The sequence below is a fragment of the Molossus molossus genome, unplaced genomic scaffold (assembly GCF_014108415.1).
Source record: "Molossus molossus isolate mMolMol1 unplaced genomic scaffold, mMolMol1.p scaffold_m16_p_1, whole genome shotgun sequence".
NCBI lineage: Eukaryota > Metazoa > Chordata > Mammalia > Chiroptera > Molossidae > Molossus > Molossus molossus.
In genome coordinates, this window is record NW_023425344.1 from 242,984,945 (window position 1) to 243,004,335 (window position 19,391).

Sequence of the window (19,391 nt, forward strand, 5' to 3'; positions counted from 1 at the left end):
TTAGCCCACTCCGAGCAAGAATCCTCCATAGCACTGCCAGGCAATAGAAGTGGGATGTGAGCTGCAAATGGGAGGCGTGTATGTAATCTGGTCGTCTACAGAGAATGAGGACACTCTGTTATGATGGGCTGGGGCCAGAGACATGGACTCTGCGAGGCTCCCGGGGGAGCGGGAGGGGCCATGGCAGAAGGGGATCTCACTGAGCATGCCTCAACTGTCACATCAGCATCCCAGCTCTGCTGGCCCATAACGCTGCAGATCCCGGAGAGGCTGGAAGGCTTTTCCTTCCTGGGTGTGAGAGGCGTTAGGCATGGAACGCCCGGAATTGTCCGACGGTGGAGAGGCCTCCTCATTTCCTGACACCCACTCGGGGTGCTTCCAGCCACCAGTGGTCTGTGCGTGAGAGAGCAATCCGAGGACATGTCACATGGGGAAACTGGTGAAAGCAAGTTTTCGGGAAACAACAAGTGAAATAAAAACATGTTTTCTTTGGAGTGTTTATTGAATGAGGCTCCAATGGGGACTTTGTTGCCAAACCCTGTGTGTGATAAAGAGTTTTTCTGCAACATGTCAGCTGCCGCAGCCTACAGCTCAGAGGCTGCCCCATCATGTGCCCACCTCTGCAGCCAGAGGGTGGCCCGGCTCCAGGTCCCCGTGTCCAGGGACCTCCTGAGGCAGGCAGGCCACTGAGGAATGGTATGCCCATCCACCTTGTGCCAACCTCGAGTTTTCTTTCTCAAGGAGGTTTTTGGACATAAAGTTTTAATATCATGGACACCGCCTGGCCTCCTGGATATGTTCCTTTTAGTTGTGATTTTAGGAATAATATTGTTTTTCAACTTGGGACGATTAGTAAAGTTGCCTCTTTCAGGAGACCAGGGCCAGTGAATGATTTCGGAGTCCTGGGGAAGAGCTCTGTACCCAGAAAACTAGCCCGCAAATAAATCTCACCTTGAGAGATGAAGAGTAGATTTAAAATAGTCAGCAATGACTAGGTAATGTAGCAGGGCCAGAGGCAGAGGGTGTGGGAAGCTTGATGGGGAGGGCTTTCAACTCCCTGTAGGAAATAACTTCCTAACAATTAGAGCTGTTCAGATATCAATGGGCTGCCTCAGTAGGTAGTGAGCTCCCCGCCATCAGAAGTATTCAAGAAATGAATTGGCAACTTCTTAACAGTAAAGCTGTCATGTGTCAGCAGTGTGGAAGCTGGAGTAGATGGCCACGAAGCTCCCATCTCCAGGTAGTCTGTGATTATAAACAGCAGGTGTGACTTGTCACCCCCAGATATGGATGAGTGCAGCTTCTCCGAGTTCCTCTGCCAACACGAGTGTGTGAACCAGCCTGGCACGTACTTCTGCTCCTGCCCCCCTGGCTACATCCTGCTGGATGACAACCGAAGCTGCCAGGGTAAGGTGTCCAGCGGGGTCTGGCTGAGGGAGCTGTAAGGTGGGGCTGGCTCAGGAGGTCTTCACCTGGGGATCCTGTGCAGCTTTGGGAAGGGGACAGGGGTGAAACATGAGTGGGTGGTGGTGGCTCCCAAGGTGGCAGTTTCTGGGCAGGATGCCTGGGCTGCTGCCTTCCTTCCCTCTGATTCATCCTCTAGCCCCAGAAAGGACACGATTACTCTCACTTCTGCACATGAACTCTACAGCCAGAGGTGGCATCCTGAGGGCTGGTCCTGCCCCCGGGCAGATCTCTGCGGCCCCACTGAGGACCGCCTCTGACCTAACGGGGACTTTGTGTGTCCTGAGCAACCAGAGCCCAGGCTTTCTCATGGCCCCTGGAAGGCCCCTTAGTCAACTTTTTCTACTGACTTTCTAGAAAGTGGATGCCAGGGTGCCCTCACACATCTGACTGCTACGTCCCTCAGAGGGTCAGGACCCCATGCTGTGTTAGGGGTGGGTCTTGTTCAGATCAGCTGCTTGGCCCGATTTCCAGCCCCAGGCTCCACCCACTGGGGCCAGTTGGAGAGGCTGGTAGCTGAGGGACTGACCCACCTTCAACCCTGAGCCTGCCTTACCCAACACAGAGCGAGAATTCTCCATAACAGCGCCGAGCAGTAGAAACAGAATAAGCTACAAATATGAGCCATATACATCATTTATATTTTTTCTAGTAGTCACATTAAAAGAGTAAAAAGAAATAGGTAAAATTAATTTTGGGACTATATTTTACTTAATGCAATGTATCCAAAATATTCCAACATGTACTCAATGTAAAAGTAATTAATAGATATTTTACATTCTTTTGTACTAAGTTGTCGAAACTTGGTGTGTATTTTCCACTGACCACCCAGCTCTCTTTTTTTAAAATGAGTGTATTGATTTTGTAGAGAGAGGGGTAGAGAGAGAGAGATAGAAACATCAATCCGCCGCCTCCTGCACGCCCCTTCCTGGGGCTCAAGCCCGAAACCTGGGCATGTGCCCTGACCGGGAATCGAACTGGGATCTCTCAGTCCATGGGATGACGGTCAATCCACTGAGCCACACCGGCTGGGCCCACATCTCAACTTGGACTGGCCACATTTTAAGTGCTCAGTGGCCACATGTGGCCAGTGGCTGCCATATTGGAAAGTGCAGCTCTGCAGGAAGACACAGCAGCCCCCGGGGCCAGCCCCCGGGACACACTGCCCTGCTTCACCCTCTTGTCCACCCTGCTTTTCAGACATCAATGAGTGTGAGCACAGAAACCACACGTGCACCCTGCAGCAGACCTGCTACAATCTGCAAGGGGGCTTCAAGTGCATTGACCCCGTCCGATGTGAGGAGCCTTACATTCAGATCAATGATAAGTAAGTCATGGCTTCCCCTGGGGAAATGGGAAGACGGGTGGGAGGCCTGGCTCGGGAGGCTGCCAGTAAGGTGGGAAGGAGAGTCACCTGCCGGGATCGGGTGACCTGGCCTATGCCACGCACACACACCCCCCGAGTTCTCAGTCACTCCCCTACTCATGCCAGAGCTGCGTGAAGTCTCCAGAGCTAACCAAGGGAGGCAGACTTCACACTTTCTTTTCCCTTTGATAACTTGGTTCTGGGTCACAGGGTCTTTCTAGAGCTGGGCTTCTCAGATGCCTTCTGCTTGGGAGCCACCTGGTGGTCCCGATTCAGTGGGCTCGGGTGGCACACGAGCGTGGTTTTCTGGCAAGCTCCCGGGTGAAGTGGATGCTGCCAATCCTTCCAGACCCTGCTGAGTGGCAAGGAGCAGGAGATGTCTCTAGAAAGTTCTCAGCACCCGAAGGTGCTTAGCTTCCTTTAATCAAGTTTCCAGTGTCGTAATGGTCAATGTTTTACTCAATCACCAGATGGCAAATATTAGAATTGAGGCTGGAATTAAGGTGAAGACAACCTCTGCCAAGTAAAAGTGCTAGGACAGTGTTTTTCTGTGCATGGCCTGCTAGTTCCTTTTCTTTCTTTTAGTCCCCATTTAACCATCTCGGTTCGTCCTCAGCACACACACACACACACACACACACACACACACACACACCCCTCTGCCCTCCCTCTGCTAGTGGCACATTAACCACCCTGCGCAACGCCCAGCCCGAGACTGGGGTGAATTGGACACGTCCACGGTACCCTGGAGGAATGCAGCATCCCAGAGGGATTCGTGGCTCACTAGTTTGCCTCCCTCTCTGATCAGAAACGAACAGACACAGCAGGGACAGGCAGGACCTTTGGAGCCGTCTTCTCTTGGCTCCTAAGTACCCCTTGGCGGCAGGGTTCTTTGATTTCTGGTCCTGGGCCCTTTGGGGTGCTCTTACCGGCTTCCCTCCCTGGTCCTCTCCAGGCTGCCCTTGTTTGTGGCTGGGAAACGGACCCGGTTCACTCGTAGCACTGAGCTGGAGTCACTGGTGAGGTCCCCAGCAGGCCCCCGAAAATGCTCCGTGACTCCTGCCTCCAGGCCCCATTGCGGTCTGACGCCAACCGCCTCTTCCAGGTCACTTCCGTGTTCGGGTGTCCTGTGCTCCTGCCAACCTGAAGGACATTCTCTCACCTTTGCCCTCACCCCGGAGTGTCCAGCCTCCCAGCTTTTGCGCACACACGTTCTGCCACGTGGAGGGTTTTGTCCCATTGCCGCACAGACAGGTCGGCCCCATCTCTGAGGCCTCAGCTCCAGGCCACCTCTCCCAGCTGCCTGCCGTCCTCTCCAGCTGGGAGCCATCGCCCCTCCTCCCAACGTCGTCGTTTCTTAATGTGGCATGTGACATTTTAATGGGACCATTTGGCACTAGGGACATTTAACTTGGCAATTTTGATGCAGCCTTAAAGAACAAAACTTTAAAAATTCTTTTAGACGTTCCTTTAAGTGTCAGCCAGGTTCCTGTGACGTGGCGAACACTGTGCTGGGTGCTCGCATGGTAGTGGAGGAGAAAGACCTCAGACGTGCCGTCACACACCAACACACAGTCATGGTTGTGAGGAAGGGAGAACAGAAACTCCACAACAAAGGACTAGGTTGGACTTGGGCTAGATTGGGAGTTTGTAAGCCCTCCGAGGAAAGGACCCTTGGGCTGGAACGGGAAGCTGAGTAGATGTTCACGTAACAGAGTGGAAGGGTGGAGGGAACCATACACGCGAAGGCTACAGGCAGGAGAGACCCCGAGGTCTTCGGGGAATGGGAGAAGCCCGAGTGGCCGCAACCTGGTGAGTGAAGTGGACAGTGTCCCGAGGGGAGGTTGGAGAAATGGACAGAGGCCAGACGCCATGGGGTCTCAGAGGCTAAAGTGGGTGTTCACTTTTTATTCACATTGCCATGTGTGGCGACTGTGGAATCTTTGCGCAGGGTGGAGACGTAATCTGACTTATGTTTGACAAAGGGCACTCTGGCGCCATGTCGCGGATTGGAGGGGGCAACCCCTTCGGCGGCCAGCACAGAGGGCCGGGCGACAGCAGTGCAGGGGCGACGGGGAGGGTCAGAAGTGGTTGCGTCTGGAAGTAGAACAGGCGGGTTTGGAAGGTAGACTGGCAGTTAGGGCAGCGGCAGAAACGCGACAGAGCTGACTTCCATTCTGGCCACCAAGGCATATATCAACAGATGTCCTCATCTTGTGAACTCTGACCCCTGGGGGAGTCTCAAGGAAGATGTGAGAAATGGGGGGAGGTTAGGGCTAAATTAAGGGGTGTCCATAAGATGCATTCCTTGGTAATAGACATCAATGATTTCACGTTACTAGTGTTTCAACTTAGCTGCGTTGTGAGGGAGATTTGTGTCTGTGATTTATTTTTCCTATAGAAGGGGAACTGTCTGAGGTGAGGATCTTATTTATCAGAGCAGTTAAGGTTGTGTCTCATCCATGGTGAATTCGGAGCTCTTGTTTATCGAATGAAAATGTTACATTATGTTCTACCCAGACCGGGCTCAGGGTGACAGAGAATGTAAGGCACCGCCCAGGACCTGTCTGCCTAATGTAATTTTTCACTATTAAAATTTCATTTTTTTTCTTTATAAAAACAAGAAATAAAGTTTCTTAATGAGTGTACGTGGCCGGGAAGAGACGGGCTGTGCAGCGGCGGCACCTTTCGTTGCGTAGGCACCTGGAGGCGGGAGGTCTGTTGGAGAGGCTCCCGCACCCGAGAGCCGACAGCTCAGGTCTGTTCTCCAGGACCAAGACCATCTGCTGGGCCGGAACGGGCCATTGTCTGGGAAACAGAGCTCGCTCCGTGCGGGGCGTTTCTAAGGAGACCCAGGAGCAGAGTCTGCAGTTACAGCATCGGGAAGATACCGACGGTGGCCTCCTTTCGGAGTTTTAAATGAGGAAGTGGGTCCAGCCAGCATCTGGGGGGACTCGCCCCGTTCTCACACGCTCCCCCTTCTCCACAGCCGCTGCATGTGCCCCGCCGAGAATCCTGGCTGCAGAGACCAGCCCTTCACCATCTTGTACAGGGACATGGACGTGGTGTCAGGGCGCTCCGTTCCTGCCGACATCTTCCAGATGCAAGCAACGACCCGCTACCCGGGGGCTTATTACATTTTCCAGATCAAGTCTGGGAACGAGGGCAGAGAATTCTACATGCGGGTAAGAGGGGGTGGCGAGCGGTGGGCACTGTCCGCGACGATGCACTGTGTCGTCTGGCCTGGCATGTGCTTCTAGAAACAGGTCAGGGTGCAGCGAGGAGGGCGGGGCCAAGGAGAAGAGAGTGGAGGGGAGTTAGGCCTTCCAGGTGCTGTTCCCGGCGCTTCCTGTGTGGCCGTGTGATCCCCTGGGAGCCTCGGGTCCTCATCTGTGCCATGAGGCGGTAGGCCAAGACCTTCCGTCTCTTTCTTCCTACAGTTCTCGGGGAGAGACATTTACATACCCTCTTACCGTCCACTCATGGGACAAATGTCTCTCAAGTACCTACTACGCACAAGTGGAAACTAGACGGCTGTCTGTACGACATCCCAGACCCTGCCCTGTGCCGCCCGCAGTGACAGGGCCTCGCGGAAGCGGGCTCTGCCTGCGCCTCTTCCCTGAGACGAACCAGAACCCAGTACAGTTACTCGCTAGGTTCTGCCGGGGCACTGGCCGTATTTCAGGGGCTCATAGCCGCACGCGGCTGCTGTGCTGGCTCAGATACTGAGCGTGTCTGGCATCTGAGGAAGTGTGAGTGCAGAGCACTGGCTCACCCGCATCAGTAAAGATTTTACTCATTCATTCATTCATTTATTTATTTAATCCTCACCCAAGGATATTTTTCCGCTGATTTTTTTTTTTTTTTTTAGAGAAAGTGGAAGGGAGGCAGGGACAGAGAGAGAGAGAGAGGGAGAGAGACATTGATGTGGGAGAGACACATTGATTGGCTGTCTCCTGCACAAACTCTGAGGATTGAACCTGCAACCCAGGTACCTGCCTTTGACTGGGAATCGAACCTACAGTGCGCAGGTCAATGCTCTAACCACTTGGCCACACTGGCCAGGGCGGTATCAGTAAAATTATAGAGCAGGGGCTTTAAAGACCCCTGGCTGAGATGTATTTTATATTTCAGTGTGAATTTGGGCACCGGTCCAAAAGTGGATTTCAGAAAATCTGGAATTATCTGAATCATCCAGAATCATTCATAATAGGGTAGCGGAGGCCTAGTATGTTAGTTACCTATGGCTGCTGTAAAAATTTACCAAGAATTTGGTGGCCTAAGTCAACAGAAATCTATTCTCACACGAGTCTGGCAGCCAAAGGGCTGAATTCACTTCCGCTGAGCTGACACCTTGTGTGGGCGGAGGGACGTTCCCTCTGGAGGCTCCAGGTGAGAATCCGTTCCTTCCCGCCCTAGCTTCTGCTGGCTGCTAGCGTTCCTTAACCTGTGGCCACGTCACTGCAGTCTCTGCCTCGTGGGCACACTGCCACCTCCCCTCTGGGCATCGGTGTCCCTCTGTCTCTTATGAGGACACCTGTGAGTGGATTTATGGCCTACCTGGCTTACCCAGGGTAGTCTCTCCGGGTCAATATCCTTAACTTAATCACACCTGCAAAGTTTCCCTTTCCTTTTACAGTAACACTTACAGGTTCCAGGGCTTAGGACCTGCGTCTCTAACAAATACAGCAGTTAGTCCTCAGCATCGCTAATGGGCAGGATAGAAAGACAGGCCGTGAAAGTTTATCTGCTTTTATGGCAGGTGGCCCAAGGGCCCGCAAAGGGACCACATATCTGAGCCCTCTACCCTCCTCTCCCAATCTCCTGGCAGGGTCTTCCCATCCTTGCCTCTGAGGATGCGACTGTCTGAAAACAGCGAGGTCTCAGAAACAGACTTTGGGACAGACTAGAAAAGGTCCCAGGTGCTGGCATCATGCCTGTATCCTCACCAGTATGTTGTTGGCAAAACCCTAACAGGGCCAGGTCACATGTGATAACATGGCCTGTGGAGCCAGCATCCATAGACCAGTGTAGCAGGCTCAAGGACTTCGGAAAGAGACGGAATGAGCTGTGGAGAGAAGACCTCCTGCGAGATGAAAAGATGGAGCTGTGTTCATGTCTGTCCTTTTCCCAAACCATAAGCAACATCTGTCCACCAGAAACCTACATCTGTGGCTTCTGTGGGCTTGCTGCCCTTAGGAGCAGAAACCTAGCCCACGGGCATTCACCAACCTGGCCTCTCTCATCCGTGCAGACACGGGGGCCCATCAGAGGGCACAACAACGCCTCTGTTGGGGAGTTAAACTATCTTCACTGAGACACCTGCCTCTGCTTCTTTCCCTCCCAACAGAAGAGCAGATCTGCAGAAGGTGGTCTTGTCTAGGTAATACTTTGCTCACCAAGATACCACCCACCAAAGTCCCGTTAGACCCAAATGTTCCCTGTGTGGCTGACTTGTAAGAGGTACCCAGAGTTGGTGGGAAGGTCATCCTACATGTGGGTGGACAGGTGGGAGGGCTCCTTCCTGGAAGCTTCCTCTACTGCCTGATTGTCACAGCAGCAAGGGGACCCTGGAAACTCACAAAGCTGAGCCAGCACAACGTGCGGCCTCTCTGAGAACATCAAGAAGGGTCCGGGTTCTCTAGTACTTATTCAGAGGAGGATGTCAGGATGCCGAGGGGTGAGGGCACACAGGCCTGCTGAGAATGGCTGAAGGAACTTCGGGATGGAGAGGGGCTCCTGGCTGGGAAGGACCCAAGGGCTGCACCTGGGAAAAGAAAATGGGCTCAGTTTGGGGAGCCCATGATGAGGCCGGGGGGCATGGGACGAGGAAGACAGAGCCAGGCTTCCAAACGTCCAAGCTGTCCAGGGTGGCAGCACCCACAGGAGGCCACACACACTGCGGTTCTCTTAAAAAAAATTTTTTTTTACATGCTTTTATTTTTATATATTTCTGGTAGGAAAGTGAGAATATACAGAAAAACCAAAAAGTTATAGCATAATCATTCTCATGTGGGCTCTGGAGCCTGGCCGACACGCCTCATTTGCGTTCTGCAATTTACCAACCACATAACCTTGGGCATGTTACCTAACCTCCCTGAGCCTCAGCTTCCTCGTCTGGAAAGGCAGGACAATGATGCCAGTATTTACTCTAGGATTAGATGAGATCATGAACTTAGGGCAGTGCCCAGGACACAGGAGACTTTGTATCAGACCACTGGGATTTGGCAGGAGTGAAACCTCCCACAGCTCCCTTTCCTCACCCTGCTGTCTTGCACCCAGGCAACTCTGCGCACATCTCAGGTTAATCCCGTAGGACTCAGAGGCGCTCTCAGTGACTGTGGCATTGTCTCCTTCTCCCACATCAAAAGTCCGAGCTGGTTTCAGCGGAACCTTCAACCTCTCAGTCGCTCGCTCAGTGGAAAGGGTCAACTCCGCCGGCACTCAGTAACTCCTTCCTTCCTCCATCGCCGACAGTAATTCAGCACCACTATGCATCCGGCTTTGAGCCAGGCAGGAGAGCTCAGGAACAAACAGGGGGAGCCTTTGCCTGGAGGAACCCACGCTGTGGGGGCTGGACAAGCAGCCAGGCAAACATTTACAATGCAAAGTGGTGATTCTCAAGTAGGGCTAAGTGCTGTGGGGGGTCAGGAAATGGAGAGGTCCTGAGACCTCATCACTGAGATGAGTGGTCAGAGAAGGACTTTTGGAGTCACACACTCTAGTACCATGTGCAAGTTTCATAACCTTGATTAGTGTACTTACCCCACCTACACTGCAGGGTTATGAGAATCAAATAAGAGATGTATGAAAGTTCTAGTATCAACCGCTACCACCTCTACCCCCACCACCTCCACCATCATCATCATTATCATCCCCACCTCCACCTCTACCCACCACCACCTCCACCATCACCTCCACCATCATCATCATTATCATCCCCACCTCCACCTCTACCCCCACCACCTCCACCATCATCATCATTATCATCCCCACCTCCACCTCTACCCACCACCACCTCCACCATCATCATCATTATCATCCCCACCTCCACCTCTACCCACCACCACCTCCACCATCATCATCATTATCATCCCCACCTCCACCTCTACCCACCACCTCCACCATCATCATCATCACTACCTCCACCTCTACCCACCACCTCCAATCATCATCATCATCACCACCTCCACCTCTACCCACCACCTCCAATCATCATCATCACCACCTCCACCTCTACCCCCACCACCTCCACCATCATCATCATCATCACCCCCTCCACCTCTACCCACCACCTCCACCTCTACCCACCACCTCCACCATCATCATCATCACCACCTCCACCTCTACCCACCACCTCCACCATCATCATCATCACTACCTCCACCTCTACCCACCACCTCCAATCATCATCATCACCACCTCCACCTCTACCCCCACCACCTCCACCATCATCATCATCATCATCACCCCCTCCACCTCTACCCACCACCTCCACCTCTACCCACCACCTCCACCATCATCATCATCACCACCTCCACCTCTACCCACCACCTCCACCATCATCATCATCACTACCTCCACCTCTACCCACCACCTCCAATCATCATCATCATCACCACCTCCACCTCTACCCCCACCACCTCCACCATCATCATCACCACCTCCTCCTCTACCCACCACCTCCACCACCATCATCATCACCACCTCCACCTCTACCCCCACCATCTCCACCACCATCATCATATCACCACCACCACTTCCTCCTCTACCCACCACCACCTCCACCATCATCTTCATTATCATCACCCCCACCACCTCCACCATCATCATTATCACCACCTCCACCTCTACCCCCACCATCACCACCTCCACCTCTACCCACCACCTCCACCATCATCATCATCACCACCTCCACCTCTACCCACCATCTCCACCATCATCATCATTTTTACCAATGACCACCAAGTCCACCAATGACCAGGGGCTCAGGGGGCCTGTTTCGTTAATGCCCTAACTCTGCCCTAAAAGCCTGGTGAGCAGTGCAGGTGGGTGTCCTCGGCTCTCCTGGCAGACACTTGAGTTCCTCCTGTGCTTGTGGGCAGGCTTTTCTCAGGCTGCTGCAGGCCTGAGCCTGGTGGAGATTGAACTTGCTGACCTCTAACATTGCTTCCAAATTGGAGAGGCAACGATCTTCTCATACTCTGGAAAGCTTTACTGGGAAAGCGCAAAGAAACAACTTGGAAGTTTCCAGTTCCCCCTCCCAGGCTCTGTGGCTCTCCCTCCGGAGGGCTATCCACAGCCCAGGGTTCTCAACCCTTGGCCTTTGTTCATGCAAACAGTGAAAGCTGGCGAGATATATATGTATGTAAATGCCGTATTTCCCTGTGTGGCTGTGTCCTCTGAAGTCCCGTCCCAGGGCACCCAGGTTTTGCAAGCATTGACAAGGAAGTCCGAGCGATCCTCTGCGTGAGCAGGTGCCAGTTGCGCTGATGCTGACGTGAGCAGAGGGAGCTGCTGCCAAGAGGAAATTGGATCAGTGGACAGTGGAGGTCCCAGTACCTGGCTGGCACCTGTCTGCCAGCTCCACCCTGGACACCGTGGAGCTCTCAGGGATGCCCAGAACTTTATAGGAAGCCCTCTGTTTATGGAGACGGATAAAACACCTGGCGTGGCCAGGGTTCTTGATTTTGCAGGGCCTGTTTCAGTTTCTGGGCACAGGGCTGGGCTCTGCAGCTTGCAGGAACGGCTGTCCAGCATACCCTGTTCCCTCATGCTGTTCCCTCTCCAAGGGCCCGCTGTGTGGCCATTGCACCGACCCCCAAGCATCCGTCCTCAAGGGCAATGCTAGGGAGAACAAGTGAAACCCATCAGTCTCTTCTGATGATTGTGCATTGAAATAGACCTGGGGCTTGGGGTCAGCCAGAGCACCTGAATGAAATCCCTCAGCTCTGCCCACCTGCTTGGTGACCCGAAGCAATGATTTCATCTCACTGGGCCTTAGTTTGCTTATTTATAAAACAGGGACCTAATGAGACTCCTTTCACATGGCAGCCAGGGTCTGTGCTTTTAGATGAGCATCTCCCAGTTGTTAACGTGCCCGTGAGTCACCTGGGGGTTGTGTTCAGCTGTAGATCACTAGGTCGCAGGTGGGGCATGAGAGCCTGCATCTCCCGGTGATGCTGCTGCTGCCGGTCCAGGGACCACACTTTGAGTAAGGCCTGCTGGGGTTTTCATGAGGGTTAAACAGGCACATGCACATCCAAGTGGCCGGAAGAGTGTCTCCCACGGGGTGGGTGCTCGGCTGACATCAGTCTGCTGTCCCTCTCTTCTCAGAGCTTCGGAAACGATTCAGTGGAGGAGAGAAGTTCACATGACATTATTCGGACAGCAGCGATAGGGTCACAGAATGGCAAAGCCGCGGGTGACGACAGTATCTAGACAGGAGCCACAGAGAGGCCTGCACATTGCAACCGCCTGGAGGCTCATAAAGAAATTACAGGTGCCCCAGGCACCATGGGAAAATGCACTGAGGCAAACAATCTTGGACTCGGCCCCTGGAATTGTTAGTTTCAAAAAAGTGTCCCAAGTGCTAGGGAGGCTGTTTACTTGGGAACCACTGGACTGGCCCAAACCCTCGTTGTAGAGATGGGGCCCCAAGAGGTGAAGTGACAGCTTTAGGTCACTCGGTTAGTTTCATCAATTATTTGTTTTTTCATTCAAGACACAGTTACCGAGCACCCACGGCGCCGGGCCCGGCAGTTACCGAGCACCCACGGCGCCAGGCACAGTTACCGAGCACCCACGGCGCCAGGCACGGTTACCGAGCACCCACGGCGCCGGGCCCGGCACAGTTCGCCAGGGCCGGCAGTTACCGAGCACCCACGGCGCCAGGCACGGTTACCGAGCACCCACGGCGCCAGGCACAGTTACCGAGCACCCACGGCGCCAGGCACGGTTACCGAGCACCCACGGCGCCAGGCACGGTTACCGAGCACCCACGGCGCCAGGCACGGTTACCGAGCACCCACGGCGCCAGGCACGGTTACCGAGCACCCACGGCGCCAGGCCCGGCACAGTTACCGAGCACCCACGGCGCCAGGGCCGGCAGTTACCGAGCACCCACGGCGCCAGGCCCGGCACGGTTACCGAGCACCCACGGCGCCAGGCCCGGCACGGTTACCGAGCACCCACGGCGCCAGGGCCGGCAGTTACCGAGCACCCACGGCGCCAGGCCCGGCACGGTTACCGAGCACCCACGGCGCCAGGGCCGGCAGTTACCGAGCACCCACGGCGCCGGGGCCGGCAGTTACCGAGCACCCACAGCGCCGGGCCCGGCACGGTTACCGAGCACCCACGGCGCCAGGCCCGGCACGGTTACCGAGCACCCACGGCGCCGGGCCCGGCACAGTTACCGAGCACCCACGGCGCCAGGCCCGGCACGGTTACCGAGCACCCACAGCGCCGGGCCCGGCACAGTTACCGAGCACCCACGGCGCCAGGCCCGGCACGGTTACCGAGCACCCACGGCGCCAGGCACAGTTACCGAGCACCCACGGCGCCAGGGCAGCACGGTTACCGAGCACCCACAGCGCCGGGCCCGGCACAGTTACCGAGCACCCACGGCGCCAGGCCCGGCACAGTTACCGAGCACCCACGGCGCCAGGCCTGGTTACCGAGCACCCACGGCGCTGGGCACAGTTACCGAGCACCGACGGTACTCCAGGCACCACAGTGGTGTTTAGGGGACTCAGTGGTGACAAACCTAACCCCAATCCTAGCTCTCCGGAGCTCATGGTCTAGTGGGGACCTAGACATTGGACCAAGTAAATAGTGTGGACGATGATACATGGTAACGAATACTTTCCATTCTATGCAGAATAGCAGGTGCAGGGGTAGAGGGTCGGGGATGGGGGTGTGGAGGGGAGACTTTGATGGAGGAAAACAGGGAAGGCTCCTCTGAGGAAGTGACGTTTCCAGGTGAGACCCGAAGAGTTAGCAGGAAGGAGCCAGGAGGAGCGTGGGCAAAGCCAGGAAGAGCATGGCACCAAGGGAATGCCAGTGTGCCCGCAGTAGGCAAGGGGGAGCGTCCTGAGTGAGGTTGCAGGGGGGGGCGGTGGCCAGACCACCCGGGCCTTTTACTGTGGGCTCATGGGAGAGGTCACGTGTCCCCGCGACAGCTCTGCTGTCCTCACCTTCGCTGCTTTGCTTGACAGCTTCTGGGGTCCAGCTTACCCGTCCCCCTTAGGTCGGTCAGACCTTCTCTAACCAATGTCCCTGGTTCTGTCCACAGCAAACAGGCCCCATCAGTGCCACTCTGGTGATGACACGCCCCATCAAAGGTCCCCGGGACATACAGCTGGACTTGGAAATGATCACTGTCAACACTGTCATCAACTTCAGAGGCAGTTCCGTGATCCGGCTGCGGATATACGTGTCACAATACCCGTTCTGAGCCCGGGGCTGGAGCCTCTAACACTGCCTCTCAACAGCACCAAGGGACAGGAGACGGGACGAGACGAGAGGGAGAATGAGAGCGAGACAGACGTCGCGTCTTTCCTGCTGAACGCTTCCCCAGGAGTCAGCCCCATTGTCCTGGCCCCGCCTGTATTCTCATAGACCCGCCGTTCTGAAGGACATGCTTCCCAGTTTCCACAGTGCAGTTATCGAAAAGTATTATCGTTGGCACCCTGACCCGAGATTGACGGTGACTTTTTTTCAGGCCTTCAGTTTCTCTTCATATTTTTCAAAGAAAATAGATTAGGTTTGCTGGGGTCTGAGTCCATGTTCAGAGACTGTGAACAGAGTCCGGTCACCTCCTCCATGCCTTCTCTCTCTCTCTCTCTCTCTCTCTCTCTCTCCCCCTCCCTTCCCCCTCTTTCCTCCCTCCCTCCCTCCCTCTTGCTGATTGCTGCTTTGCAAAGGCCCAAAGAGCTCATGGGGATGCTGTGTGTAGCTAGCGTGCCTTTCGTATGTACAGAGAAGGCTACGGAAAGAAACCACTGTGGGATCTAAGAGTTTTTAAAGAGTCTATTAAAAACCCTGTTTGGAATTTTCAGCCATAAACGAAGTTTGACCTGCCCTGAAATTTGTATAACAGTTTCATCCTTTTTTGTTCATTTTGAGAATTTTTATTTTGTTTTTGTTTTTTAAAGTAATAAGTGGTAGAATTCCTTTCAAAGGCCTTCAGGCACGTGTTATGTTCTGTCTTCAAACCCAGTCTCCTCTCTATTTTAGCCCAATGTTTCCTCCGAGGACCCTTCATCATGCTTTCTTTAGAATTTTTACCCAACTGGGTCGGAAGGCAGAGGTCTCCAAACTGATTAAATATTTGAAGAGATTTTGTGTTTGGTTCATTTTGACATCGTAGGTAATTCTGCACTTGGGGGCGGGGAGCAGGGGGGCAGGCAGAAACGAGGGTGGAGAAATCAGGGGGAGCATCAATCCTGAATCTTATTCACTCAGTTCGAAAACTAGCAAAACTAGTCCTTATTTCCAAGGACTCCTCCAGAACGCCTGCTCAAGTCACCTTAAACCAGTGGCCCTCAACCTTGACTGCACAGTAGGATGACTAGTGGAGCTTTTTAAGAAAAAACTGGCCCTGGCCGGTTTGGCTCAGCGGTTAGGGCGTCGGCCTGCGGTCTGGAGAGACCCGGGTTCGGTTCCCGCTAAGGGCACGTACCTTGGTTGCAGTTTGTCCCCAGCCCTGGTGGGGTCGTGTGGGTGGCAACCACTCGATGTGTCGCTTTCATATCGATGTTTCTCTCTCTCTCTCTCCTTCTCACTCTATCTGAACAAAATATTGAAAAATGTCTTCGGGTGAGGATAAAAAAAAAAAGAAAAGAAAAGAAAAAACTGATTTCCTGGGCATCATTCCCAGAGATTCTGATTGGTTGGTCTTAGGTAGAGCCCAGGCACTGGGAATTTTTAAAACTCGAATAAACAGTGAGTTGAGAACACCAGGTTATAAACCCTACAAAGAGAGGGAGACAAACCGGGCCCAAGTCCTGGCCACCTTGCCCTCAACACCTTTTTCAGTTATTTGTAGGGTTCATCATCCTTTTTCTGATCAAGAACTCTGGATTTCCTTCCAGTGTTAGAACCCCAGGCAGCAGTGCAAGTAACAGAGTTGAACCAGGTGGGGACAGCTGCCCTTGTGTCCCATCCCAGGAGTTGACCTGAGGCTTCACAAGGAGGAGGTGCACTCCCTGATGGCCAAAGTTGTGTCTACAGGATAGATCTGTGGATGCTCCCATTCTACCTGATGGGATATATTTATTAAAAACCTACTATGTGTGAGGAACCGTGCCCTGGATTCTTAGGGTTGAGGGGTTTCATAGATCCCTAAGAGCTGGTTCTTCAGTGGAAGGAAGAGCATGTTTGTCTTCTTACCCAGAGAGCATTTCTCCTACCCGCATTGCACACCTAGCTTTGCTGTGGGCTGTGGTTCTTTTTCTAACACGACTCCCATCCAAGCCATTTCCCATTGTGCTCCTTCAGCAGGTTCAAGTGATGTTAATAACATTAACAACAAATAGCTCAGAACACCTCGTTCCACAGCTTGGAAGAGAAAGGACCATTTCCTACAGACTTGCCAGCACAGGGGCCCAGCTTAGGCCTCCGCTGAGCAAAGACCAGGAGGTGGCCCTGAGCCTGGGCTCCCCTTGCTGGGGAGGCTGAGGCTGCAGGAACGGGCGTGAGGGATGCTGAAGGTTTATGTGAGCTCGGCACCACACAGCTCTGAGTTACTGACTCGGGCTCCGCACAGCACACGGGTAAGGTGTCCTTGAACTTCTGGAAGAGAGGGAAGGGAAGCTTAGTCTGGGTGACTTGAAGACCCCTTCCTTGGCTTCAGAGGTGCCACATTTGGAACCAGACCGAGTCTCTAGGGCTTGCACTTTATTTGTCCATGTTAAAACCGGGCTTCCAGCGCCTAAGAAAAAGGCCCAGAGACTCAAAAAAAGCCGTCTCGGAGAACTCCTTGGGCCTCGGGTTGCTCTTGCCAAACGGTCTGATGAATTCACTGTAAATGAATCAAAAGCATGTGGGATCAATTTACCTTCAAATACTCTTGAGCCTAAAAATTAAGGGAAATACAGTCAGGGGCAAAATGTGTAACAGAAGGCCAAACCCCACACATTTGGGAAACAGTTCGAGAAGATCCCAGAACCTGAAAGGCTGTTTGCTTACCCACCCGTTGGGAATAGGCAGGTGTTGTTATTTTCATATGACTGGGGACAAACCTGCTCTTTGCGTCACACAGCGTGTGCTCCCTCGGCTGGAGTCTATGGGGCTGGCCGTCCACAGAAGCCTGAGGTACCTGAGTGTTCGCTTGTCATAGAAGCCTGCCCCGTGTCGCTCCATCAGGTCCTGCAGAATGAAAGGTTCTGCGTTGGAAGGGCTGCCGGGTTAAGAGTGGGGACACCTGCAAAAATCCCTATTTTACCACCTCATCTGGGTTCAACCTGGATGAAAACGCCCACTTAGCTGCCCCTCATTCTCCAGTGCTGTGATCCCTTGATACGTGCTCTGGGAGTGACAGCCAGCGTTTCCACTAAACTGCCATTTCAGTTTTCACAGTGGTTTGCCAATCACGACCCTTGCTGACTGGTATGGAATCCGCCTACCTGTTTCCTGTCCGGCCTGGGCAAGGTACTTAGGAGTTTCCTTAGGTAACGGTCTTGGCCCTTGGGATGTTCTTTTCCCAGGTGGTGAAAACAGTTCAATGGGTCTGATCACTTCGTTTTTAGTGGTTTAAATGTATTTTTATGGCCTGGCGTGTGCACATTACAATAAACACCTGAACCAAGAGGGTCACCAACGACGGACAACACGACAAAGGAGCAATGAACTGTCCTTCACTCCCCTCCGGCCGGTGAAATCCTGTTGGCAAAGGGGAGGACACACCGTGGTTGGACGCCCTCCCACCCACACCACTTTGGTTGAACCAGTTTCTGGGTTCAGGGAAATAAACAAGAGACGCCCAGTCCATTGAGGAGACAATTAACCGCCTGTGAGACCTTACGCTGATTTTACACTACAGACGTGCTTAGAAACATCCACAGACACGTACTTGAAACTTAGGATAGGATGCCTCTTGCTTAGAACTAGGTAGTAAATACACGCGAAGGAAACAGAAAATCAACATTGGGTGAAAATGTTTGTTCTTTTTGATACAATTTATACGTACTGTAATGCATTCTTTTCTAGGGAAAAAAAAAAAGCCAACATTTAGTAAAGCTCTTCATTATTTTGGAATGGGCCAGTGCTCCCCAACTACAAACAAATATACAGATCATTCCTTCTTGTTGATTATTTTGTTCTCAGATACTTGTGCCTTTACTGAGCAGGTGGCTATCTCCATTAGCATTCCTGAAAACGGAAAGAAAATAACCGAGAAGCTTCAGGACAAAGGGAATGCGCAGAAGCACGATTCATCTCTTGGGAAGCTTCTATTGTGATAACAGCCTCCAGTTGGCATCTGTGACTTGCTCATGATTTCTCATAACGAATCTTCCCCAGCAGGTATAAGTGAAATAAGCCCGTAGGGAGAGAAAATAGGTGTCAACACAGGAATGATCTATTAATTTGTCATTGATGGTGTTCTCTCCCAGGGGTGATTACCTGTATATTACTTAGTGGTTACAGGCAGTGAAAACCTTTTTCCAGGAATTTGGAATATTCTTGAACAATAATATAAAATAAAGGCAGGGTTAAGTTGTACATCTATACAAACGCCAAGGTCATTATGATTCTTTATCACTGATAAATTATTTATTCATTAATATTGATTTAGGACCAAAGAGTCGTTGGATAACTTGATGCCACTAAAAGCAGGTTTTGTTGGGGGAGGGTTGTCTCGGTTTCAGCCTAGCCTTTCTCTAATTCTTACTATCCGCCTTCTACTTGGAAGGCATTTGATGTTGCAGAACTGGTTTGTATCTCACTGTAGTGGCTATACCTTAAAACAGGTGCGTTGAGAGCTTCTGAGGTTTTTTTCCTTTATTTTTAAATTAAAGTTACTGAGGTGACATCCTGGGTGGTGTGGCTCAGTTGGTTGGAGTGTCATCTAATGCACCAAAAGATGGCGCGTTCAATCATCTGTTGGGTGCGTGCGGGAGGCAGCCGATCAATGTTTCTCTCTCATCTCTCTTCCTCTCTCCAAGATCAATAAAATTATTTTAATTTATTGGGGTGACATTGGTTAATAAGATTATATAGGTTTTGAGTGTGCAATTCTGTGATACATCATCTGTATATTGCATTGTGTGCCCACCACCCAAAGTCAAGTCTTCTGTTGCCATGTGTTTGACTCCCTTTACCCTTTCCTATCCCCCACCTCTTCTGAGTTTTAATGTACAAACCATTTATAACTTATCCTTAAAGAGGAGCATGGATTATTGTTACATTTTTGAAATATCACATCCCCCTGATCTTAACAAGTTTTCCAAAAAGCTATTGTGGAAACCAACCTGTGGTATTTGCAAAAAACTTCGCTCTTCACAGTGATTCTGTAGTCTTATGTTTTGTTTTGTCTGATTTTGTTTGCTTTTCTTCTGCT

General features: G+C 52.5%; 1 protein-coding gene across 1 annotated transcript in view; it reads left to right on the forward strand.

The window, feature by feature from the left end:
* FBLN5 (fibulin 5) overlaps nt 1-14,644 on the forward strand; it is a 77,025-nt gene extending 62,381 nt beyond the window's left edge. The window contains exons 8-11 of the mRNA XM_036270029.1: nt 1,285-1,407; nt 2,665-2,791; nt 5,820-6,015; nt 14,124-14,644. Coding sequence (XP_036125922.1) covers nt 1,285-1,407; nt 2,665-2,791; nt 5,820-6,015; nt 14,124-14,285 — 608 coding nt within the window. The 3' untranslated portion in view covers nt 14,286-14,644. The remainder of the gene's footprint in view (nt 1-1,284; nt 1,408-2,664; nt 2,792-5,819; nt 6,016-14,123) is intronic.
* The last annotated feature ends 4,747 nt before the right edge of the window (nt 14,645-19,391 follow it).